The sequence below is a fragment of the Phalangium opilio genome, unplaced genomic scaffold, assembly GCF_054372755.1.
Source record: "Phalangium opilio isolate 3A_F unplaced genomic scaffold, DU_Popi_V2 ptg000070l_1, whole genome shotgun sequence".
NCBI lineage: Eukaryota > Metazoa > Arthropoda > Arachnida > Opiliones > Phalangiidae > Phalangium > Phalangium opilio.
The window spans coordinates 14,012,707-14,036,364 of NW_028324182.1; the positions used below are offsets into that span (position 1 = coordinate 14,012,707).

Here is a 23,658-nt window from a genome sequence, read left to right on the forward strand (position 1 = left end):
TCTAGTCATCGGTTTCTTAGGGGATTTGAAAAAGCAAGAAAAAGTTGAGCCCTACCTAAATCAGGGGCTTTTCTAAGACACAAACCCGATACCTACACGATTCCCTCCGTTTTTTTCCTTTATCAGGTTTTAGGCCTAGCGTTTTGCCCATTTCCCTGACGTGTACCCTACCAGCTCGTAACTTACAAAAGGCTGATCGATTTTTGGTTCGTTTCGAGACTTTCTGGAAAACGTTTTGGGAAGAGGATAAGAAGAGAAAGAAAGAAAAAGGGATTCGTCTTTGCCTCTTTGGCCCCAGAGTACTTATATAGACAGAACAGAACGAATAGCGCGGGGGGGGGAAATGCGCCTCTTTTTTATTTTGGTTTTGCCCCATCAAACAGTAATGCGCTTTAAAGATAATCAAAACACGAGGCGGGAAAAAGTCGGAACCCATTTCAATAAAGAGGCCGCGCGAGCGATGCAGCGTTCCAGGGTTCGAGGGAATATTTCTAGACGTTTAAAGGAAAGCTTTAAGTATATTATTCGTCCGTACCAAATCAATCTGCAATTCAAGAGTTAAAAAAGAAAGTGGCCAGGGGTATACCGTTTAAAGTTCAAAACTCCTTATCCAAGTTTAAATAAGAATTAAAGTTATCTTTTGATATTTTGCTTAGTTACTGAATAGAGTTATAATGCTTAAAAATGATTTGAATTGATAAAGATTACGAGTGAAATCAGGAATAAAAAGGTCCATACAACTTTTGGAAAACCGATTTCCCTGAGCTTTCCAGGTTTTTTCTCAAAGATTTCCCTGAGTTTTGCACGTTTTTCCCCATACATTTCCCTGAGTTTTCCAGGTTTGTCCCCCATAAATTCCCTGAGTTTTCCAGGTTTGTATGAGCCCTGAATAAAGGGTTTTTCAAACGATATTTTCTGTAAGAGATATTCGCAACTTCATAATGAAATCGCTTAACATTCAAGTGAAAAGCTTGCTAAATCTAGAATTCATTGTACAGTATTTTCAGAAGTAATTTGTCTGACACAATTGATTACACTATACATGCCTCGAAAACACATCAAGTGTTCTTAACGACAAAATAATATATTTCCGGCTTATTATTGTCGCATCTATAAACGCTAACTTGGGCTCCCTAAAACTAGCCGATAATGGCTACCGTCAGTCCCTTAAAAAAGGGCATGCAGCTTATAGTCCGAAATTTCTAAAGGAGGGAGGGGGTATTAATTCGCGTCAAGAACGAACGAAGTGGGTGGAGAAGAAGTGGTCAATTTTAGCCATCGGATCGAAACCGTTGATGATGGGTCCAAGATTTTTCTTTTTCTTCCTTCTTCTGACGCCAAATAAGTTCAGTTATAACCCTGAAGCGCCAAGTACACCAGGATACCCTCATCAAGAAGCTGTGGGAGAACTTTGAAACTATAGTCTGCTGCTATAGTCGCACCGAAGACGGGGACCTATAGGAAGGAAGTCCATTATAAAGGAGAAGTAAAGCTGCATGGGCCTAACGCGCGAGGATGATATAAAATTGGCAACGGGCCAATCGAAAAACGAGAGAGACCCCCCTATACCACCACCACCACGCGCGTGACGGAGAAGGAAAGGTGGCGCGAGAAGAACTCTTTGGGAAGAGAAGACCAAGAGGAGAGAGGGATTGAATGGAAAAAATTCTGAATCAAGGGATGAAAAAGAGAGAGAGAGAGGGTGTTACGCGCGCCATCAAAGTTAGGAGAAGAAGGGAAAAGGCTACCTATAGAGGCGAGAGAGAGCATCCGGATGCGGGGCAAATACCCGTTGGAATGACAGGAGTAACCCTCATATACAACCTTCCTCTGAAGTGTACAGCGTCAATCCATGAATTCTCCCAAGAAAATTCACTAACACGAATTTAGTAGAAACTGGAGAATTTAACCTGAAAAGGCGTATTTTAACCGGAAAAAAGGGCATATTTTCTACTTTAAATTCTACTCCTTCCAAGGTTGTATTGATAAATCAAAACCCGAGGTTTAAACCGCATTCATGTCTATACCTCCGCAGTCTTGTAGAGTTCGTAATTTAAGCTTGAAGGGCAGAGGAATGGAGTAGAAACCTGTAACGTAGAAGGCTGTACACCTGCACCACCTAGGCCAACGAAGTCCTCCCAACATGCATGCTAAATGTTTATTTCGTTTTCTAATTCCTTAATCTCAATCCAATCCAATCGAATAAATTATTTTTCGTTGCTGAGAAAGCTATATAGTTTTGGAAACGAAAACGTAACGTGCCTTTATTTCTATTCATGGAAGAAATGAATAAATTCGTCTCGAAGCTTCAGTCTCCCTTCTCGTCTATATAACTTCGATAACTCGATCCAATATTTTTACAGGAACTCTAACGAATAGTGGTCGGCTATAAAAGATAGGGGATATATATATATATATATAGGGAATGCCTAGGATCGAGCTGCGGGTAAAGATTGTCTCTTCGATTGACGCACTGAGTGATCTGAGCTAGGATATCTTTCTTTTCGTTTTTTATTTTATTTTTATCCCCAGCTTCGTTTTTCTCACCTATGGTTTATATTTTACCACCTAACCTTGAAGTAGCTGCATTTCTTTTAATGCGCTATCCCTAGCTGCCAGTGCAAGTTTATGATTATTATAATGTAGTTAAATCATTTTTCATTCAGTCCCTCTACAAGTCATAACGTCTGTCAGCACTCATTTGTTCATTTATTATCTTTCATAGAATTACAAATATTTTCCCGCCTTTTCCTATATAGATTTTAGCGCCAATCCTTAGAAAGGAAATTAGAAAATTAGGTCAGGAAAATAATTTGAACAAAGACAAACTCCCGAAATAACCAGTAGAAGCTAATTACGACCTTTTTCAATTTTCTTGGCCCACAAAGGAAAATAAGTTCAAAGATAATTTCAAAATAACAGAAGTCCCACTGCAGCAGAGCGAGTCTCAATGTTTTCAGAGAAAAGAAGAGGGAGATTAGAGAACTACCAAATTACCAAGAGCTCTTTTCACAAAAGACTTATTATTAAAAATAGAACAATTTGAGCTGGGGAAAGGTTGTAGGAGGAATTAAGCGAAGAAGACTAATTCTCTTTCTCTGGCTAGATAATAACAAAACCGGAAGAGAAAAGATTATTATTACAAGCTTAAAATTAGAATCACGGCCATTGCCGATGTGATGAGATGTTTGAACATAAAGGCTATACGTTTCTTAATTGAAGGATTCACGAGGAAAAAGGGGTGAAAAGCCGTACGTCATTGAAACTGAGATGTTTAGAATTAGATTTAGTACCTCTGATAACGTGTCAACTGTCAATTCAATTAACGCTAGAACAACCAGTGCTCAGTCTTATTTTCACAAGATTTCTTGTGTGTTTTTTCCTTTTTTCACACCATGCATGCCAAGATGTTCCCTTAGTTTTGTTCTCTTTCGTTTTCTCAAGTTCAAGCGGCAGCCAAATTGGCGTTAACCCTATCACTGCTCTATCAAGCGTTATGAACCCGAAGCTATGAATAGATTAATTTCTCCCAAAAATAATCGGTGGTATATTAATACTCTATAGTTATAATTGATACAATGTTTCGAAGGTTGCAACATTCATGGAAGAATTGATTAAATTCTTCGTCTACAAGGCTTTTGTTCTTCATTCATGTGGAAACACCACCGAAACTAGAAAGAGAGATGTCGATATGGTGGCAATTTTTCTTTTTTGTTCCCTACAGTTAAACACCCCTCTCGTTACAAGGATCTTCAGCTTGGTTACTAATTTGGGATTTTCAAAAACTTCACTGAAAACACTTGTAATTTGGACAAATTTCACAATGAGTACTCAACTTTATAATTAATAGAGTAGAAAATGTTTCTTATGAACCGTCAACTAATTTAAAAATCGTGTAAACATTTAAATGTTAATTAAAGGTTTGTGTACGTGTAACGCCCCAAAGGGAGCTTGACCTCCTTTCAACTTGAACTTCCTTTAATTTATTTACTAGTTAATTAGAGGGGCAAGTTTGCCATAGCTAAGAATATCCCGCTTCAAAGGGAATTATCTAGAACTAATTTCAATCTCCCTTTAAATTAGGATTAAACCGAACGAAGACAAAGGCGAGTCTAATTGAAAAACCGTGAAAAATAAGTGACCTATACGTTAAAATGCTTCGAACTAACGCGACAAAAAACCCCAGACATTCCATTTAAAATGATTAATGCGACTTGCCATTAAATAAAAAAAAAATATCAGTCACGTTACTCTTTCACTTCCGGTTTTTTTTTCGGAACAAACCCTTACAAAGTCCAATGTTTCCTAGCTTTCCTTAGTCAAATAATGTCCCTTTTCAGCTTACAACTGTTACGCTAGATGATCAAATTTCCATTTGACGCGAGAGGACACTGACGGGGAACAGTTTTTACACACAGAGAGAGAAAGAGCTTCATTTTCCCTAATGGGCTTTAACGTTACGTCGAAATTGAACAGGGATAGACTTATCCATTCGTAATGAGTCACTCTCCTTAAATGTAAAGATAATTAGTGCAACTACTACTATATAGCTGCATGCACCGGTGTACGGTTCTAGACTTCTGCTTCTAGTGTACGATTCGGTTTAAAATAGAATTGAAGCTATGCTTTAGTGGGAGTGGGAGTTAGGGACCGGAACGAACGACAAACGTCGGGAATTGGGGAATTAGCCTCTAGGAGCGAGTACTACTATAGTACTACATACATGCTTCTGGAATTGGAAAAACGGAATTCGATAGGTTATTAGTTGAGAAAACAGTTTTGCGAGTTCCGGTACGGGTTTTGGTTTAACATTCGCTACCCTAAAAATAGTATAATAGTCGTCTTGCTACATAATAGAAAAAGAAAAACTAAATTAACCTATCGGATTGCGAATAAGCTTGATTTCCATAGGGAATTCTAATAGATTGACGAGGTTTAATTCATTTAGAAGTGGATTAATTTCTTTGAATGTTTAAGCTGCAGCTTTGACTTCGAAACCTAAATAAATACACCTAAAAATTCGGATTTTCCCTGTGCAATTTAAAATCCAATCCCATGAGATGGTTGTTTTCTATATCTGTAGGTGTACAGGTGTGTTATCGTGTGAAAGAAAATTCCATAAAATAGAACGCAATCTTTTCTTACTCCAATGCCCCAACAAAACCTGGGCAATTTCGGTTACATTATAAAAGGACCCATAAGAAAAGAAGGTATAGCAAAAGAAACAGATAATCCTAATCCTATATAGAAGACTCGAAGACGTCGAACGAAATTGAGCAGGGGCGATTTAGGCTGCAACCATTAACGTCACTCTTTCTTCATCCCTCTATACTTTTCCGGAGCGACAGTCCTTCAAGAACTATCCTTGACTATATAGCCCCCTGATAGGTCGCTAACCGCGGCGCGGGCACCCGCTACACAGGCTCAGACAAATAAGGACCCGAGCAACAACTCTCAAAGGAAAGAGTACGAGAGAGAGTCTCGAGACAAATGGTTTTCTCAGGACGTATAAGGTTAATAATACCGGAAGGCTTAATATCCTCCTTATAAAGAGCGCTTGGAAGAGGAGAGTGAGAGGGATGGGTAAGAGAGCTTGTGGCTGATGGCGTGAAAGTCATTAACCCATAGAGTAGAGAGTAATATTGCAAGACGCATGCATGCATTCGTGTTTATCCCTTTCTACATTTTTGACGCGAAAAGAATTACCATCGGGGAATAATCCGGGAAGACCCACGAGACGTGCGAGAGAGAGATTGCCACTTGACAGCGAAAACGACGTATCCTTGGCTTGTAAAGGGCATTTGGAACATGCTATATTCATTTACAATCAGGTATCAAATGTATATATGGAAAATATTAGAAATATGGTACGGGATTATGGGGTTCGAATTTCGTTTCTCACGATTTCACACGAAAATATTTTCATAGAAAATTCGCGATTTAAACTTTTTACGAAATTTGAGGCAAATTTTATGGAATTCGAGTCTCCCCAAACCTAACGGAATTTCTTTAAATTCGAAATGTGGCGAAATCAATAAGAGGAAACGTCGCTAAAATAAAAGTGAAATCTCAAATCGGTTCGGGTCAGTTCAAGTGACATATCTCAGGGTCGCGACATCTCGTTTTTGCTTCCAATGTGTTGACATATATGAAACTTTTCTGATATTTCAAAAGACACCAAACCAAGACAGCGACTAAGTTCAAGGACCCCCTTACGCATTTTCATGCCGACTGTAATCCCAGAGAGCTCGCAGCGGGAAGATCGAGGAAGACTCTGTGAGTTTAAAAATAAACTACGTTTTCATCCGCATCCACCCTCTTTAAGACGTTTCTCTTCCCTCAATTCAGAAGGAAATCTTTCTTTTATGACACAATCTATCCGTCTTGTAAGTGCGCTAGCTGCGAGCTTGTCTACTAAAAATTTGTCTTTCTCCAAAGATAAGACTTATCCCGAACGCGGAGAAATTTCCTCTCGAGTCTCGTGTCTTCCAAAAGTATCGCCAACAGCTATACGGTCTTTGTTTACAATTGGATGTACAACACACTGAAGTCTATTCTATATATATTTTAAAACCTCTGTATATAATTAAAGTCGCGTTGAACTTTCTAGATGAAACCAACTCTAAGTGATGCAGCTCTCTCTCTCGAGACCCGAGATGGTTTCCCTGGCAAAACCCCTAGCCTAGTTACTTCTTTTGTACGGTTGAATTTTCCCGGTCGAGCAATAAGCCTATTCCGTATGGGATTTAATTCAAAATTCGTATCCTATATGTAGGATGAATTGGAATATGATAAAACTACCCGACTCTTCCTGCTATACTATAGCTGAAGAGCAAACGTAAAATTTCAATTTACCCGCCGTATATAAGGGTTTTCCCGTTTCAAAAGCAAAGCTTAAAACCTTAATGTTTGTAAATCGGATTTAAAAAATATATTACGAGGATGACTTTTAAGGAGAAATAAAACAAATAAAAGATAAAAAAGCTGACCTTAAAAATCTGAGGTGCGGGGGAAATAGAAAATGAATAATTTGATTTAAAACCGGCGATATTCGGTTTACAAAATAAAAAGGAAGTTATCTGGGAAAATAATGCGAACTTTACAAGGAAATCTCGTGAAATTTTGAGGAGAATTTCAAGTGATTTCAGTAGAAAATATTGTGGAAAATATCATCAGATGATGCGAAAATGAACGAAAGAATAACAAAAACCATCCAAAAATCAGAGGAAAGGTTAGCTATAAATTTATAATCGGATGTATACGGTTTCCATATAAATGACTAAAAGGTTTTAACATTTGTAATCCACGATATTAATCCGCGGCTTAGAGGGTATTAAGCTAGTTAGAAGGTCAAAAACGTGAGGTATTTATCACACTGATTTATTATATACAGCTTCTAAAATCGATATATATGTATAATCGATTACAATTTGGATTTATCGTTATCCGTATCTATATAAATAAAAGTTCTGATAATAACGGGCAACTGGGTATCTTTACCGCTAGTTCGCCGCTATACATATATAGACAAAATTAAAGGGGACAGGACCACATTAGTCCTGTCTTTTATCATTAAAACGATCAAAGGCGGAAGTATACTAAAGCTAACATGGACTTAGCTATACATTCGGGATTGATTTAAAGCTTAAAACGGACCGGGGCCGGGTCCTGGTTGGGTCAGGCCGTATTACTCCTCGGTTACCATAACAACCATAGAAATTCCATTCCATTCCATTCCCTTTAGCAAAAGTACACACGGCTAGTTGTTGACGAGTTGCGTAATATTTAAATCCCCGGTCAGCTAGCCCCGAAGTTTTGGCTACAAAAGCTGCAAGAGTATTCCGTGGACTTCTCCTTTTTTTCTTCTTATCCTTTTGCCCTTTCCGGAGATGTGGATGGATATTTTCCGCTTCCTAAATTCTCGGGGTTTTGGGCGGCTATAGTATAGTAATTCCATCACATTTCCTTTCCACCACCATCTCTCCCACGCGGAAAAGGGATTACATATTTCATATTTTCGGATTGCGAAAGTGTACTATATACGCTATGCGTAAGTAACTATAACCAACCTATTCAGGGACTTCAATGATACGAGTATTTATAAATGATGACATATATTCTACATGATTGAGAATTTCTTGCGGATAGGATGGATGGTGTATAGGGTAATTGGATTGGTAACGTGGTTACAGAATGATGGTAGCATTCCATTTTTAACTAAATCATAATGCGATGTTTTGTTCTAAAGAATGCGAGATTTTTGGGCGGAATTTTAATATGCTAAGTGTTTCTGATAAGTTTGCCTTCCATAAATTCTTTGGGAAATCAATTTTAAGTCGAACATGTAACTTCTATCTCCATTTTGGCGTCCGGGAAATTGTTTTCGAGTTATGATTTGAGTGTTTTACAGATGACCCTTTAATTAAACTAGAAATCATTGTCTAAATCAGTTTCTTCGTTAAATTTAACGGGGTAATCCGTAAAATACTGCATCCAATCTTAACTCGAAAATATTGGTCTTAACGGAAAAATCTAAAACTATTGCCACGTGTCTTTAAAAAACAATATTCCCCAAATTGCGGTCTGGAGACTTCGTGGGTTCAGCACCGTTTAGGAATAAACCAATTAAAAAAAATATATCGAAAAAATTCTTTTTGAAAAACAGTCTGAGCCAAATTGGTTGGTATTTTGGAATAGAGACTGAGATTCTTGGGACGTGAGATCACGTCGCCCACAAAACGGAAGTGAGGATACTCTCTCAGTCTTCCCTCAAAAAAACATTTTGAACTTGACACTTTTGGCTGCGATTCGCGCAACATTCTCCTCGTGTATAGTACTAAATATGGCTGCTGTGTCAATGACCAAACATTTTTTGATGAATGATACAACTCCCACCCAACTTCAAGTTGCTGTTGAAAGTCAATTGGCAACCGCTTAAACCTATTTTTAGATATCTAATATATTTTATTTGTCTTTTCCTTCTTTTTATTATAAATAGGTGCGTTCATATAACCGATATTGGTTTGGGTTATCTATCGACTATGGTCAATCTATGCGCTCTGTACTTGAGATGGTGTTCGCAAATAAGGGATTTCGGATTACAACACTTGTGCAGCATGAGGAGTTTACAAATTCTATCCTTAGCGGGTAAGTAAGAATAGCAAGAAGTGATTTCTAGCTTATTAGGGAGAAGGTGTAAATTCGCCACATTTCCAGCTTTATCTCCAGTCCAAACGTAAAGTAGGTCCGGAGTTAATCCCCGCCGCCTCTAAATTACAACCAACATCTCATTGGTTCTTGAAAACTCACGTCAGCGCGACGCGAATGAGTACAAAAATTACGTTGTATTTTCCGACTGAGCTAGAGAGGCAGCGAAATAGCCCGGCGTCCTTTTATGTCCCCCCTTGTATTTTGAAAGGGGGACTGGGATTATGGCGCGGCGCGAATACTTAGGCATCTTATACCTTCTCCCTAATAAACTATAGACATCACTTCTTGGAATAGTCAAAATTTACGCAAATTTCGATAATTGTGTACTTAATTTCCTTCTCGTATGTAAATTTTTTATCTCTCCAAATTATATAGGTTGTCCACTACTAACTTGTAGCAGTCTTTCATCTCTAATACAATTACGGCATTTGAGAGAACTTGAATTAACTAATTGCCCGGGAACGTCCCGCGAATTATACGATTATTTACGTGAAAATTTGCCGAACTGTCTAATAATCGAGTAATATACGAAGATAAAGACCACAAAGAAAGAAATTGTATAAACTATAAGAAAAATACTAAATTAACCAACAGAAAAGACTATTACTTAATTAAAACTTAAAACAATCGAGGGGGGATTTTTGATTGGGCCAATATATACGTTCGTCACGGATTATAGAGGTGATACAAAAACAAGAGGAATTTTTACACAATGTGAAGAGTATGATCTCATTAACGCGCGCATTGGACATGCGTGTCCACTTTGCAAAAAAAATAAAAATCTACAAAATTCCCAGTTAAATAGAGAGATAAATATAAATAGCCTAGGGGATGGGTTTAATGAAAAAATTAATAACATTGCGCTTTTTAGAAGAAACTTACGCGCTAAATAGTGTTCGCAAAAATTTTGAAAACAAAACAAAACAGCACTATACTTAAAAAAATGATTATAGAAAAGATCTTAAAAACAAACACTTAATTTCCTAGGCATTTCAAACATACCAGCCAGCCAGTACAAAATATATTTAAAATAATAAAAACAAACTGATCAGCCATAACTAAAATTAACATAGATTTAAATGCCCTATTATAGTATATAATCCCTTGAAAAAAAAAAAGAAAGAAAAAATGTAGTTTTCTCATATAGAATAATATAAGAAACGTACCCCATTTAAAAATACGACTGGTATATTTAAGGAGTACAATGTAGATTTTATAGTTTTTTGAATAGAGCTATAAATATAATGTATATTTGAAATAGAGATGATATGACGGCGCAGCTGGTAAAGCCAAAATAAATGATTCTTAGAAAACCGCGTATTAACGTTAGAAAACGCGAAAAGTCCAAAAGAAAAAGTAAATAAATAAATAATTAAAACTAATTAATAATGCAGCAGTCTATCTTCCTCCGCGTATTTTCAAAAAATAAAAACAGTTTCCCTTTCATTTGGTTTGGAATAAATTATAAAAATAACCACCAATACCACGAATGAAGTGTCCTTTTTCCAAAATAATTTTGTTCTAAACTAAACAATGACTCGCACTCTTTGCGACAAAAACAGTTGACCTGAACTCAGACTGCTTATTAGCTCATATGTACAGAAAACAAAATAATAAATAAATGAAATAGTCTCTCGACAACTAAATCAAAGCGTCCCTCCCAAAAAAAATTTGATGAAATAAAAGCGCCCTTTCTTATATAAAAAACAAAACTCTGAAAAATCAATGCAAATAAAACTAATATAAGAAAAGGCGAGTCAGTAAAAAACAGACACTCCATGTAAATTAACCGATAATAATATATAAAGAGCTATTTTGTGTGTTGTCACGGAATGATAGAAAGCCGGTAGATTTATAGTAGAAGGCAAAGTACGGTGAAAGAAAAACAAAAAAAAAGAAATTATAGATCTCTATAACTTTACGACACTGGCTTTTCATAATGGTAATAATAATATTAATTATAAAACTCTTTTAGCTGTATTATTTTTCTATCAAATATTCCAATTGGTCTCTATTGACTAAAATTTTAATCGTTGTTTAAAGTCGAATTTTTGCCAAGTGTTGGGTATGATTAGAAAACTATTACATTACTTTGTACGAGACCAAGGCTTAGTGTCTCTTAGAAATAGTACTGTCATTTTTAGAGCCTAACAAAGTATTTATCTGTATATATTTGAGTACGTACTTACGTTAAACTAATAGATATCCTCGTATTTTTCAATTTGTCGTTCGAAGTTAGGGTAGGCAAACCATTTTTACGAGATAAACTTAATTTTAAATAATTTCACCGGGTCGAGACAAAGAACATGTCGCCGCGATAAATCCGAAAACTCCTTACTCCAATGTCATAGGTCATTCATGCAGACAGCTCAAAACTACGGTCGGTCATTGGCCGAAAACGAGCCAATCATAGAAACTCGCCTACTAAGTTATAAAGCGGCGGCGGTAAAATTGAATTGAAATAGTATGATTTTAATACTTTTAAATCGTAAATATAAAACTTATTTAAAAGTAAATGAAACGCCAGTGTCGATTAATATTAAAATGATTAAATTATGGGCTTTCCAAAAAAAAAAAAAGCTTACGCCTGTAATAACTAGTACTGATTAAAATAACGCGCTTGGGTTTCTATCTTTAACAAACATATTAAAAAAAAAAATAAAATAAAATTAATTCTGTAATTATTAAAAAGTGATCAAACCCAATGAATTTTGTTTCATATCTTTTTTAATTTTTCTTAAACTTAATTTATACATTGAAGGTTTCTTTATTTATACATAACATACTATAAAATAAGCCCAATTACATTATTTTAGGGTAAAATTAGTGCACATTAACATGTGTTTTGAATGAATGAGATTAAAACCGGAGTCAATATTGTACAAAGATGGGAAATGGGTCTTTTTTATAGGAATATTTTATTGGCACAATGGCAATAGGGAAATCCTCAGGTATAATACTGTGTGAAATTAAACATTCACCTTTATTCCTACACAATCATTCCCCTCCTAGTTTCATGGTAGATAACTGTTTAGCCACACTATTCATATTCTCTTTTTGTAATGCAGTATGCAAGTAACCAACAGTACATTTGGCGGGTCGTCTTTCCTTCCATTGCAACAACATTTGATAAGCACATTCCCTAAAACCGGTTGCTTTATAAGTATGTTCAATATTCAACAAAACTGTTTCTTCCAGGCCTAATGTCCTGCCTAAAGCCCTCCAGTTTTGAGTGTTCATAAATTCTGAGATTCCCCACATATCAGTGTCTTTTAACTTCAGATGGTTACTAGGGTTGGCACTATCGACATTACTAGATTCTTCCGAACTTGACATGGTTTCAGAGACTTCCGATGTTTTTCTTTTCCTTTTAGCTGGTGGTAAAGAAAACTTTCTTTTAGTTCCTCCACTAGAACCACTATGATTGTGAGATCGTTTCCTGGAACTTGTACTTGCAGATACTAAACAAAAATCGATACAATTATTATCCCACTTCATCATCTGATCATTTTACCGGTAATCAAAATTACCCCCAGATTCTGAATCAGTTCCATCATCTCTCCATCTTCTTGGTGATAAAATATTAGGAAATTTTCTGGATGTAGAACCTCCACTTGAGCTACTAGGAGACCCACTACCCGATGCCCCTTGTATTCTAATTTGCCGGCTAACTGCGTATAAAGCCTGAACAAATTCTTCAGGGGTACCGCCTCTAGTTTGATATAGATTAACCATAGCTAAGAAAGGGTCCGGAGAATATATTAATTTGCTGTTTATTTCATTCTTTGTGAAGCCTATATGTCTAGCAAATTTCTTCCAGTTATGGTCCTCCGTTATTTGAAGTGTACCAGCCAGCTCGGTCATAGCCACAACAGACCATCTATCAGTACTTTCAACATGAGCTGGATCTGTTTCATTTCCAGTCTATATATTATTAATAACAATAAAGTTAATTAGACGTTTTAATCCTAACATACAAATTATATTCTTATGGGATAAGGACGTCGGATCGTAGCTTTAGCCTCTAGTACCGTCCTCGCATACTTTATTGAGAAACGTCGTCTGCTTATATTTTGACTCCACCCACAAATTCGATCTCTAGAAGTAGCTATATACAGAATTTGTGGGTGGAGTCAAAATATAAGCAGACGAAGTTTCTCAATAAAGTATGCGAGGATGGGGAGTGAATTCGCTAACTCCGACGTTCTTATCCCATAAATCCGTTTTTGCTTATACCTTATGAAGATTAAATTCAAACAGAGGTTCATTTTTGCCAGAAGTGACCTTCCTTTCAACCACAACTTTTCCAAATGTTCCTCTATCAATTGGTTTATCTTGTTTGAACCTGCAAGCAAATTGCTTCTCAAATTCTCGCCCGCGAAAATCTGGTTCTTCTTTAGTCATATCAACATCTTCCCCAGCTTCAACATCAGCATCAAAAAGTTCCGATTTCAATCTAATAATTATACATCCCGGCCGGACTAATTTGGGTTTTAAACTACTTCCAACTTTGTATTTATAGTTTGTGGTCTCCGGAAGTTTGTTATCACTTCTATAGCAAATAACTTCAAGTCCAAATCTCTGCGTATCTTTATTCTCTTCCATCCAAGCTTGACACATCATTGAAAATGATATGTACGGGTAAAAGAATGCTAAGCCTAATTTAGCTTCATAAAGTGAAGAACTCAATATGTCCCAGATAACTTTAAAGAAACTAAAATGGCTAACTGGGAAGGTCAGAGTGTACAGGCCACTATTATCAACTCCTATTTGAGATTCAACTTCCAGTCTTTCCCAAACTAAAGGTTCACCTTCTGATGTTGAGCTTTGAAATATTGAGATTTTGGATTCGTATCCAAAGGTGTCTTTAATCTCTCTATAGTGAGGAATTGGTAGTTTGACAGTTACAGGTTGACTTCCGGGGTTAAAAACACAACCGTGGGGGCTAACCATTATAACTGGAGATGCTAAGGCCATTTCTCCATTCCTTCCTGGTGATTGGCCCGGATCCCAATCATACAACACCCTGATAACAGCGGTGATATCACTGACAAGGGCACCAGGAGGAAATGTAACTTCAACACCTTGTACTTCTGGTACCCTTAAGGAAGCTCCTGCAACCGCGTCTATTTTTCTGCTGAATTCTGGGAAAGGCCTTTCAACAACTACGGTAAATAAGCTGAAATGATGAGCTTTGATGACAATTCTTCCATTTTTCATGGAATAAGTCTCTTTAGGCATCTCTTCCCATTTAGGGGGTATCTCCTTTGGAGTATTACTACACAGACAAATCACTTTATCTTCAACTTGAATCTTTTCTGTCAGTGGTAAATACAGAATTGCGGGTTTGTCAGGGTAAAATCGAGATCCATGAGGTCCAATTGATACAATATGGCTGACATATACCATCCTGGAATCCATGGATGGTAAGAAAGCGGGGTCTTCAATGAATTCCAAATAAAAGTCATTTCTGTCATGGCCAGAAAGGTTATCTTCCGGAATTATGACAGTGACATTTCTGTGCTGTATAGTTCGCGTTCTTCTCGTGTTTATCTCCCCTTTTCTGCCACCAATCTCATCATCAGTGTCAATGTCACTAACACCATCTCTATCACTGCCAATTGACAAGCATTCTGCACTGTTATAAAGACTATTTTCTGAAATTGTTGACAAGGAAGAGCAGGAACTGTAGTCACTAGTCCCAATGCTCGATTCCTTGATAATTCTTGACAATGCATTCTTCCTAAACTTTGGGCACAATGGGGTAGTTTTCTTCCAAGAGAGACTACCCTCATTACATTTTCTACGTTTCCTGATGAAACTCATGACTGTTTTTAATGCCTGTCATGCCATATTTTCCGACTGTCAGTTCTTGCATAACCTAAATAGATCAGTTAATACCTCTGGAACAAAAAAAAAAATACCTCTATAAATATATAGCCTAATTCTTTGTCATTAAAACCCATTTTGTCCATAATTAAAATAAAATCAGGCATGTTTCTACACGTTTAACCAAGGCCTACTACGCTTTAGACGTTAGGCTTAGCGTTTTAATGTCACAGAACAAATTCAATAAACCCAAAAGATAAAATAACAAAATTAAACTTACGCCATTCCGAATAAGGTCACATTTCTTTGATAAGAGTTAACGTATACGAATAATTTTGATAAACAACAACAAAAAAAGCCATTTAAAAAACAATAAACAACAACCGTAGATAAGCGATATAGACTTTTGTAGGCGGGGCTTGTGTGGCGCGAAAGCGCGTCGCTTTTACATCAATTGGACTCCCTCCCCATATAGGCCTAACTAAATTGAAGACGTTAATCCTGGATATAAGTAATTAAAACAAGTTTAATTACATTTGTTGTGTGTAAAACCCAACAGCCTTTCATTTTCCAGTATTCAATAAGAATAATTATTGAATAATACCTTATTCTCTTTGTAATAACCTCGTTAGTAAATGACTCATCCTACCACGTGATCCTACTAATCTACTCAAGGCCGCTGTTCCAGCGGCTTTTAAAATGTTTGGCGGGAAAGCCACCCACCTGCAATTCGTAGAAAAAAAAAACCAAAAAAAAAAAGGGGGAAATATATTAAACAAGCGAAATGTGCTCTTTTTTAATGAAACTCAATCATGGCAAATATTATGTTTGGGTTAACATTTTTGAGTCTTTCTTTTAAATGAAAGTTGAACAAAATTATAAAAAACTAGGGGAAAAGTGATACTTTTCCCAAAGCAGGCACAAAAACAATTTCAATTTTCTTTACATAATTTTTTTTTTTAATTTTTGTTAAATTCAGTTTTTAAAGTTCTTCAATTTTGTCACGAGGATTTTCCCAGAGCCTTATTGGTCTCACTCGTTTTAGCACTTTTTTGAGAGTCTCGCACTATAATAAATAAATTAGTTTACTATTAAAGACAGACTCTTTACTAAATAATATAAAAAGAGGTTAATAAAACCCACTTTGCCTTTCCTCTTCACGTTTTTTAGCAGCTTCCTCTCGTTGTTTTTTAATTAGAGCTAATCTGGCTAAATCTTGTCTAGCTTCATCAGTCTTTCCAGCAGCATGAAGCTTTTGATAATTTGCTCTAGCTCTCTGCTTTTCTAGTTCCTCTCTTAAAGGGTTTTTTTTTTGGAAAATTTTAACATCATTAGTATACCTACAAAATCATGGACTTTATAATTCTAGAGGACCAGAAAAGAACTAATGTAATTATTGGGACCCAAGAGAAATAAAATAAATTTACTAAAGAATCCCTCCCAAACCTTCAAATTTAAGGAATTCTATTCTCCCTTTACTCATGTTGTGGTTTTGGAATCTATAAGGCCCAGCCTATTCCCTAAAGTATTTATAGACTGATTCATAATACTAGCCTACCTTTCTTTACGTGAAAGTTGCTGAGGAGTCTTAGCATCATCCAAACTCAAATGTTCCACTTTCTTTGTCTTTTTAACTACTCGGTTTGGGTTTTCAATTTCTATTAAATGTTGGATTCCTTTTGCCTTGGCCTACATTTACCCAATAATGTTATTATAAATCACCATTACTCAATTAAAAAAGTACCTCTCCTTCTTCACCAGAAGAAGAGTCTGATTCTTCAGAACTAGACCCTGAGCCTGCTTCTTTGGGTTTGGCTTCCCCTTCACCACCTTCCTCTTCACTTTCCTCACTCTCATCACCTCGTTGTTTCTAAAACCAAGCCAAGAAGCTCCAAATTTAACATCTCAACAACATAAATCTCAATGTAATGCAATGGATTGGATAGTTTATATACCCTCCATTGACGCTCCCTTTCTTCTTTCTCTTTGGATGCCTCTAATTGTTCAGGGCTTGTAAAATGTCTTCTTTGTCCTTTGTGACCATTTTTCGAACCCCTTCCTCCCGATCCTCGTCCTTGAAATTAAAAAAAATTACCCCAAATCCCAAAATTAATTTTAATCCATATTTACTTTAAGCCTTGGTTGCAGAAATATGTTGCAATTTATAATTTGTTCTAAAACTCACCTCTAGGCATATTTAAATCCAATTTATTTTTCCTTTTAAATTTTGAAGCCTTTAAAAACCTTCTTGATTAAAGTATTTGTAGTAAAATTTGATCAAAATTAAATCGCAATTAGAAAACAATGGAGAGGAGGTAAGTACCAAAATTATCACCCAAATCATGTCAACGACATCAAAACTGATGGTAGGAATTTGACTCGAGTCAGTTCAGTTCTTCTTTTTATATTGGAGTACTTTTGGCGCGTAATTCAAATCTACAAATGACACGATAAGTATTAAACACTAGAATTTAAAAAGAATACTAGTATCTTTATTTACTATCGACGAGTTCAATGTATAAAACAATAAATATTTAATTTATTTTTTTATATTAATAACTATATTTAGTAATTCTTGAAATGGATGGATAATTAATTTTTTTATGATTGAAAGCATTTATAAGTGGACGGATGGTTTTTAAATATCAAATATATTAATAAAATCTTAGATTAAGCACAAAATAGATTAAAGTATCCTTCGAAGTGGAGCTGTAACGCTTGTGGTTGGTCTAAGAGCTGGTTTAGACAAAAATTGGTTAGGCCTACTAAGCAGGATTAGGCTTAAAGTCCTATGAGAAATACCTTGATCAACTCTTTTATCCCCTCTACTACTAGTTAAAGCTTCGCTGAAAGGCTGAGCGCTACTTTCTTTGTACCTATTTGAAGATGAAATAGTTCATGTAAAATAATTCAAACATTAAATGAATTCTAACCTTAATGATAAATCATCTTCATTAGCGTTTGATTGAAAGGATACCACGTGATATTGAGGTTTATCAGAAAGTGGTTCCGATTTTGGTAAAACACCATTGTACAAGAGAAGGTCATCGACTAGAATCTATAATATAGCTTAGTTTAAAAATTTTTACAACTAAAACTGTTGACGATAAATACACTTACACCAAACTCTTTAACACCTCTATTAACCGTTTTTGAATAATTCCATAATTTTATTCGTGAAACCGCCACAGGAACGTCAAATACGACATAAATACGATTTAACTAACATAAAAATAGGCCTATATTAGACATTTTAAAGATCTCTAGAATAATAACTAAAACCTTACAACTCCGGGTAAAATTGGAGCAAGCCACATGTGATGGGCATCGGTAGTGTCGTTAAACCCATCAATTAATTTATCAGGGGTTCTAACATCCTCCGTAACATTGTCTAAAACATTTACGCTATCAGGGTACGCGGCAATATCTGCAAACTCAAAATATTTTAACCCTTCTACTTAAATTTAACGCGAATTCTTTGACAACTAACTGTTCTCCATCAATGGTATTTTAACTCCCATTGCGTCATAAAATTCAATGGCATTCAACCCAATGTAGTACTGATCTCCCCAAGTGGACAGAAGTTGAAATTGAAATATGACTTCAGTTAATTAGTAATTAAGGAAAATAATAAGATTGAAATGAAGATTGGAAATTATATTATAATAATAAAGATACAGCCATAAGGCATAATGGGTGATTCGTAATCCCCCATTGAAGAGGATTCGCTGCATAGGTAACTCCTTAAAGAAGTGGAGTCCATATTAGGGGTGTATAAATTGGAAAATGGAGAAGAATTTCTGAAAGGTATTTCTTGGACATAATCGAAATAGCAACAACCGGGAGCTCGTCGAATTATATATCCTTCTAACATTGGAACTGGTAAGTCATCTACGACAACTGACATAAACTTTACCTAAATGAATTTGGTTGGTTAATTATTAAGGGTGTGCGGGTAGTGATTTTTCAATTTCAAATTGGGTTTGGGTAATCAAAAATATATTGTTTTCGGGGGTATCGGGGCGGGTACCCGAATTTTTGTCGGGGGTATTCGGGCCGGGGTAATTAGGCTTAGTCGAAAAATGGTTGTCGGGTATTAAAAGTTACGAGGAATAGTTATCAGGGTGGGTACCCAAATATTTTTGGGGTAATTAGGCTTAAATAAATAGATACTTTATTAAAAATATTCCTTTAGTACACTATATTTATTGTTATATCTCAATCCTCAAGCGCAAGCTAGGTTAGACTTCAATGTATGGTCTTTCTCAAATTCTTTCGCTTCTCTATCTTTTGGTTCCCCTTTCTCCTTCTTATCTATTCTTAGTCTTATTTCAACACGGAATACTGGTCATGGGATGATCTAGGTGTATAGAGGTGTGTCGCTCGTGTGTGTGGTGATTCTGGTCTGTCTTAGTTAGAAAATACCACAGGACGCATACCTTATGCCAACTAAATTTCATGGCATGTCATCCTTGAAAATTCGAGTCTTTCTAAACTGGACAGTGGGTGGTCCCCCTCTGATTCCTATCTTCTACTGGCAGCAAAAAATAACCGGAAAACCTGTCTCAGCTCAACAGGACAATGGTGAAAGGGGGAAGGGAGTATTTTTACTCCCCAAATAGTTTGGAATAGTTGGAAAAGACATTTGGGGGTGTTGGGGCGGGTACCCGAACCCCAAGGGATAATCTTTGGGTCTTTGGGGTAAGGCTTACTCCAGAGAAACTGTCTTCTTGACTAGCGTTATAATTCCAAATTCTGACGCATGAGATCTCTACATTATCTTCAAATGTAAGACTAAAACTAGGAGGAGAATCGTCAAATTTGTTAAGGCTAACAATCCACATGTGATCAATGCTCGATGTAATGTTGACATTGTCAAAAAGTTTAAATATATCCTGTTGAGGACTGGAAGATGACTGAATTTGGTCTATTTTAATAGGGATAGTTTGACCATTTTTATCAACTATCTCCAGACCAGTTAAACCAACAAAATTAGGATCTCCCCAATTATCCAAAATGGATATTGTCAAAACTATAAAGTTCAAAAAAATTATTATAACATTTGATTTCCAATTCACGGTGAATTTTTTTTTTCAGATTTTGTCAGAGGACTATAACCTTTTCCTGTATAAATTGAAGACACTTCATTTGAGGAATTATCCTGTTTTGTTTTAGCGGATGTATAAGGACGTTGACTAGACTCTGACCTAACACATTGACCCGTGTTAGGTCTTTCATAAATAGGCTGGACAAAGTCAAAATGACAAGTGGACGGATCTAAAGTATCATTAAATGATGTATCATGATGTGATATTGACTCTAAAATGGTATCATTTGTCGTGAAAAGTATTGTCTATAAAAAAATTAGAAACCCCAATAAGAATTCATGATCATGATGGTTAACCATGTCACACGTGACACCTACATCCCCAAAAGCTTCAGTTCCACCTTGAATGTCTCCACAGGCTCTGGCAATTTCACCTTTAAACACTGTCATACCATCTAATGCCATTTCTACTAAACGAACTCCTCGAAAGGAATGTATACGCGATTTATTATAATTCTAAGCAAGAGATTTAACTATTAACTATTAACTATAAAAATTCCCCTTAAACTATACTTGGGAAAACAAAAATACCCAAATTCTTATCATGGCAACTCTAATTTTTGTTGTAAATGTAATATACACCACGTGCTTTTTGCCGGGTGTAAATGGGGTTAGCCATAAATGTGTATCATCTTTTGTTCTATAAATTCCATCAATTAAATTTTTGACCACACGTGGGTCATCGGAATATTCTGGTAAGATATTAATGTTAGCCGGTTCAGCTGATATCTAAATATAATCAATCAAAATGTAATTAAATTCTAGTCTTAAAGGAAAGGAATAATTCATATTATTTTATATTCTTACACTGTCAATTACAGCTGGCATCCCATTATCACAAAATACTTCTATTCCATTTAAACCAACATAATGTTTATCTCCCCATGTTGTTAATATATTTAAGCTAAGTTTTTTGCCTTCAGGTAATTCAGGGATTATAAAATCTATGTCCAAACTGATAAGAAGCCATGTTATTACTACGGGGATTCACATAAAACTGTCTTATAAGAAATTTACATATTCAATTCTTCAAGCCCTTTCTTTGGCTCTGTCAACAAATCTTTGCTTTTTGTGGTATGTTTGGAGTTAGACTTGTTGCTAGTCAAATACATATCTAATATATCAGCTATAAAAACAGGCCAAACTGGGTTAAATACTCCCTGTCTTATATTTATGTAATAACTTAGCCAAACTCACGTTCAAGTTTGATAGCTGTAGCTAATCTGCCTTTATGTGTTTTATCAAAATCATTTAGAGAAGTCCAAAAGGCTTCCAGTTTAGAGTTTGAACTGGAATGATTAGCTGCGGATGAGCTACTATTGGCAATGTAGTTTCTTATTCTATTTTTTTCTTTTGATCTAATAACAGAATCCCCTGATTGGGCAGCTCTCCGACCATATTTAGCTGAACCCTCCATTCTTATAATTTTAGGTTCAAGATCCAAGGAAGATAATTTTTCCTCCCTTAAGATGCTTAATTAGTCTTTTCCATACATTTTTTTTTAATTACTGATAATGATAATCTTACAGGGAATTTTTATCCGGTAAAAGACAACTCAAGAAACTATCATTACTTTTACTACTTCTAATTCTTTCTGGAAGCTCTGCTTGGTTATTTTCAAGTTTTTCTAAGCAATATGGCAATTGAAAGCATTTAAAGTTTGGTAAATTAAGACAACTACCTCAACATACCAATAGAACTAGTGTCAGAGAGAAGCCAATTGGGTATGTCATTGCTTAGTCTAGAGTTCGAAGGCTGATATTCTAATTTGCTTGAGGAAGAGGCATTTGCTTGTGGTGTAGAGAGGGAGGAATTAATGGGTGTTACTTTGGCAGTTGGATTTAATTTATGGGCAGAATGTAAGGATAGCCAGTTTGAAAATTCAAGTTCATCATTTTCATTTTCTGCATCATGACATGATGATGTTGTAACATTCAGCAAAACATCTTGTCAGAGGACATGAAAACAGACAGGTCTTACTTGGTTCTGTGGTTTGACGCGATCGGCTGCGTGTTGGGGGAAATGAGTGCGATTCCTTATTCGGTGATAAATTGCTCATAATTTTACACTATTAATCATAATAATAGTTAAAAAATAGTTTTAACTAAGCGTTAAGCCTCGGCCTGTAACTTGTCAAAAAGAACTTGGGCCGTCCAATTATAAGTTTATAAACAATGCCGCCTATATGCCAACGTAAAAATTATACTTTTATAAAGCCCCATAATTTTATATTGATTATATATTAATTATCATTAGATATTTTAAATTCCTAACCCTTTTCCAGCCTGAAAAATTAAGTCAGATTTTTAAGCCTTGCCGTTCCGCTTCCTGAAGCAGCCGATCAATATTTTTTGTTTTGATGCAAGATTATTGGTTAAAACTCGCTTTCGAGTTTGGGCGAATTGATTGGATGATAATTATGGTACTAAATTTAAAGTTGCAAATATAGGAACAAAATTATTACAATCTTTGATTCGAGATCATCAAAGTGTTTGTAGACTTAAAACGATAAATTTATCTAAAATATGAAGAAATTATGTTTGAAGGTAATCTCATACGCATTTCATGAAGAATTACATTTATTTCTTTATATTTTATTAAATTATTTTGCATTCAAACAAGGATAAATATGATTTAAAATGTATTCCGCTAAAAATCGGAATAAAACACATTAGCCAGTGTTATTAAATTTTGGTAGGGGCAGGATAGTAGGAGGGGCGTCGTTAAGCCAGAAGAGTAGAAGTAGGGCGCGGGGATCATTTAAAACAGACAGGTTGCGAGTAACGGGAAGTTTAGTGAAAGTTTCAGCACACGCGAAAGCGATATTTTACTTTTACCTACCATGGTATTACTGAAACTACCTTTAAATTTTCAATAGGAAAATAAGTTTAAACCGCGAGTTTTCGTGGCATAAATTAAATTCTATATTATTGTATGAAAGATAAATATTTGTAAGGAAAATAATATATACAGTCATGTAGTCGAATATCTATCTCTCTGGCAGAACGTTCAAGAGACTCGTGTGTATACAAAAAGATGACGCGGTGAGATACTTTACGCACTCGACTTGGATTAACTCCAAAAAAGATCTAGCTAAAAGTATCCCTGTGCAGTGATCTATGATAAAATCCCTGACAAACTTTGGAACTATATTCAAATCTTGCCTTGAAGAAAAAAATTGACTTTGACCCTTCTTAGAAAAATGCAGTGACTATAATTCTCGATTTATATTTTTAGATCTCATATCGATACTTTAAAAATGTTTGTGTCAAAAGTCGGTTTAACTACGACCCTAATGCTGTCACTGTCCATTTTGGGCGCACTGACAGTGCCATATTTAAGTGTGCCTTGCATTTCGTTTCTACTGTTTACAATAATGGTTATCGGAGCCATTATATTTAGTTTGGCTTCGGTTTCATGTTTGGGTTTAGTCTTAAACAGCGTCATGACTTCATCATATTTGGGCCTGCTCTTCAGTTACATTGCAACAGTTTCGGCTTTGGGTCTTATCG

The 23,658-nt window shown here is 35.7% G+C and overlaps 5 protein-coding genes and 1 long non-coding RNA gene across 9 annotated transcripts in view; 2 read left to right on the plus strand and 4 right to left on the minus strand.

Moving 5' to 3' along the window:
* The window catches only part of unk (RING finger protein unk), a 42,408-nt gene extending 30,877 nt beyond the window's left edge, over positions 1 to 11,531 (minus strand). For all 3 annotated transcript variants that reach the window (XM_089843363.1, XM_089843362.1, XM_089843364.1), the window contains exon 1: positions 11,400 to 11,531. The gene's annotated coding sequence lies outside the window, so the exon portion shown is untranslated. The remainder of the gene's footprint in view (positions 1 to 11,399) is intronic.
* The window catches only part of LOC149661843 (uncharacterized), a 31,882-nt gene extending 19,963 nt beyond the window's left edge, over positions 1 to 11,919 (plus strand). Inside the window, exons 5-6 of the mRNA XM_089843368.1 lie at positions 8,999 to 9,147; positions 9,586 to 11,919. Coding sequence (XP_089699494.1) covers positions 8,999 to 9,147; positions 9,586 to 9,734 — 298 coding nt within the window. The 3' untranslated portion in view covers positions 9,735 to 11,919. The remainder of the gene's footprint in view (positions 1 to 8,998; positions 9,148 to 9,585) is intronic.
* On the minus strand, positions 11,920 to 15,477 carry LOC149661844 (uncharacterized). The gene is made up of 4 exons (XM_089843361.1): positions 15,320 to 15,477; positions 13,447 to 15,091; positions 12,741 to 13,134; positions 11,920 to 12,671 (listed from the first exon to the last, which is right to left on the minus strand). The coding sequence occupies exons 2-4, from the start codon at positions 15,034 to 15,036 to the stop codon at positions 12,208 to 12,210; spliced, it is 2,448 nt and encodes an 815-aa protein (XP_089699487.1). The 5' UTR covers positions 15,037 to 15,091; positions 15,320 to 15,477; the 3' UTR covers positions 11,920 to 12,207.
* Positions 15,478 to 15,806: 329 nt separating this feature from the next.
* On the minus strand, positions 15,807 to 17,382 carry LOC149661845 (28 kDa heat- and acid-stable phosphoprotein-like). 2 transcript variants are annotated; one of them, XM_089843375.1, is made up of 6 exons: positions 17,225 to 17,382; positions 16,995 to 17,113; positions 16,784 to 16,909; positions 16,598 to 16,728; positions 16,188 to 16,334; positions 15,807 to 16,105 (listed from the first exon to the last, which is right to left on the minus strand). In XM_089843375.1, exons 1-6 carry the CDS (start codon positions 17,232 to 17,234, stop codon positions 16,081 to 16,083), a joined length of 558 nt encoding a protein of 185 aa, XP_089699501.1. In that variant the 5' UTR covers positions 17,235 to 17,382; the 3' UTR covers positions 15,807 to 16,080. The 2 variants fall into 2 exon arrangements, with proteins under 2 accessions (XP_089699501.1, XP_089699500.1); XM_089843374.1 differs by having other exon boundaries at positions 16,183 to 16,334.
* A 127-nt stretch (positions 17,383 to 17,509) lies between these two features.
* On the minus strand, positions 17,510 to 22,653 carry LOC149661846 (katanin-interacting protein-like). Its single transcript, XM_089843358.1, has 17 exons — positions 22,127 to 22,653; positions 21,838 to 22,050; positions 21,674 to 21,773; positions 21,344 to 21,609; positions 21,164 to 21,272; positions 20,954 to 21,101; positions 20,678 to 20,875; positions 20,465 to 20,602; positions 20,158 to 20,392; positions 19,752 to 20,071; positions 18,718 to 18,955; positions 18,530 to 18,640; positions 18,327 to 18,466; positions 18,160 to 18,261; positions 17,973 to 18,097; positions 17,842 to 17,915; positions 17,510 to 17,775 (listed from the first exon to the last, which is right to left on the minus strand). The coding sequence occupies exons 1-17, from the start codon at positions 22,203 to 22,205 to the stop codon at positions 17,726 to 17,728; spliced, it is 2,646 nt and encodes an 881-aa protein (XP_089699484.1). The 5' UTR covers positions 22,206 to 22,653; the 3' UTR covers positions 17,510 to 17,725.
* LOC149661847 (uncharacterized) lies at positions 19,706 to 20,834 on the plus strand. Its single transcript, XR_016369000.1, has 2 exons — positions 19,706 to 19,827; positions 20,137 to 20,834. It is a non-coding gene; the product is annotated as an uncharacterized LOC149661847 (long non-coding RNA).
* Positions 22,654 to 23,658: the final 1,005 nt, after the last annotated feature.

Excerpts from the sequence above, each read along its gene's own strand:
- LOC149661845 (XM_089843374.1), bottom strand. Across the intron at positions 16,910-16,994 it reads AAAGGGAGCGTCAATGGAGG|AAACAACGAGGTGATGAGAG; the intron begins GTATATAAACTA and ends GCTTGGTTTTAG. Across the intron at positions 16,729-16,783 it reads CTTCTGGTGAAGAAGGAGAG|GCCAAGGCAAAAGGAATCCA; the intron begins GTACTTTTTTAA and ends GGGTAAATGTAG.
- LOC149661846 (XM_089843358.1), bottom strand. The coding sequence starts at position 22,205 with ATGAGCAATTTATCACCGAATAAGGAATCGCACTCATTTCCCCCAACA. Across the intron at positions 20,393-20,464 it reads GAACTGAAGCTTTTGGGGAT|ACAATACTTTTCACGACAAA; the intron begins GTAGGTGTCACG and ends ATTTTTTTATAG. Across the intron at positions 18,467-18,529 it reads AATACCATTGATGGAGAACA|ATATTGCCGCGTACCCTGAT; the intron begins GTTAGTTGTCAA and ends TTGAGTTTGCAG.
- LOC149661844 (XM_089843361.1), bottom strand. The coding sequence starts at position 15,036 with ATGAGTTTCATCAGGAAACGTAGAAAATGTAATGAGGGTAGTCTCTCT. Across the intron at positions 13,135-13,446 it reads TTGAATTTAATCTTCATAAG|ACTGGAAATGAAACAGATCC; the intron begins GTATAAGCAAAA and ends AATAATATATAG. Across the intron at positions 12,672-12,740 it reads AACTGATTCAGAATCTGGGG|TATCTGCAAGTACAAGTTCC; the intron begins GTAATTTTGATT and ends ATTTTTGTTTAG.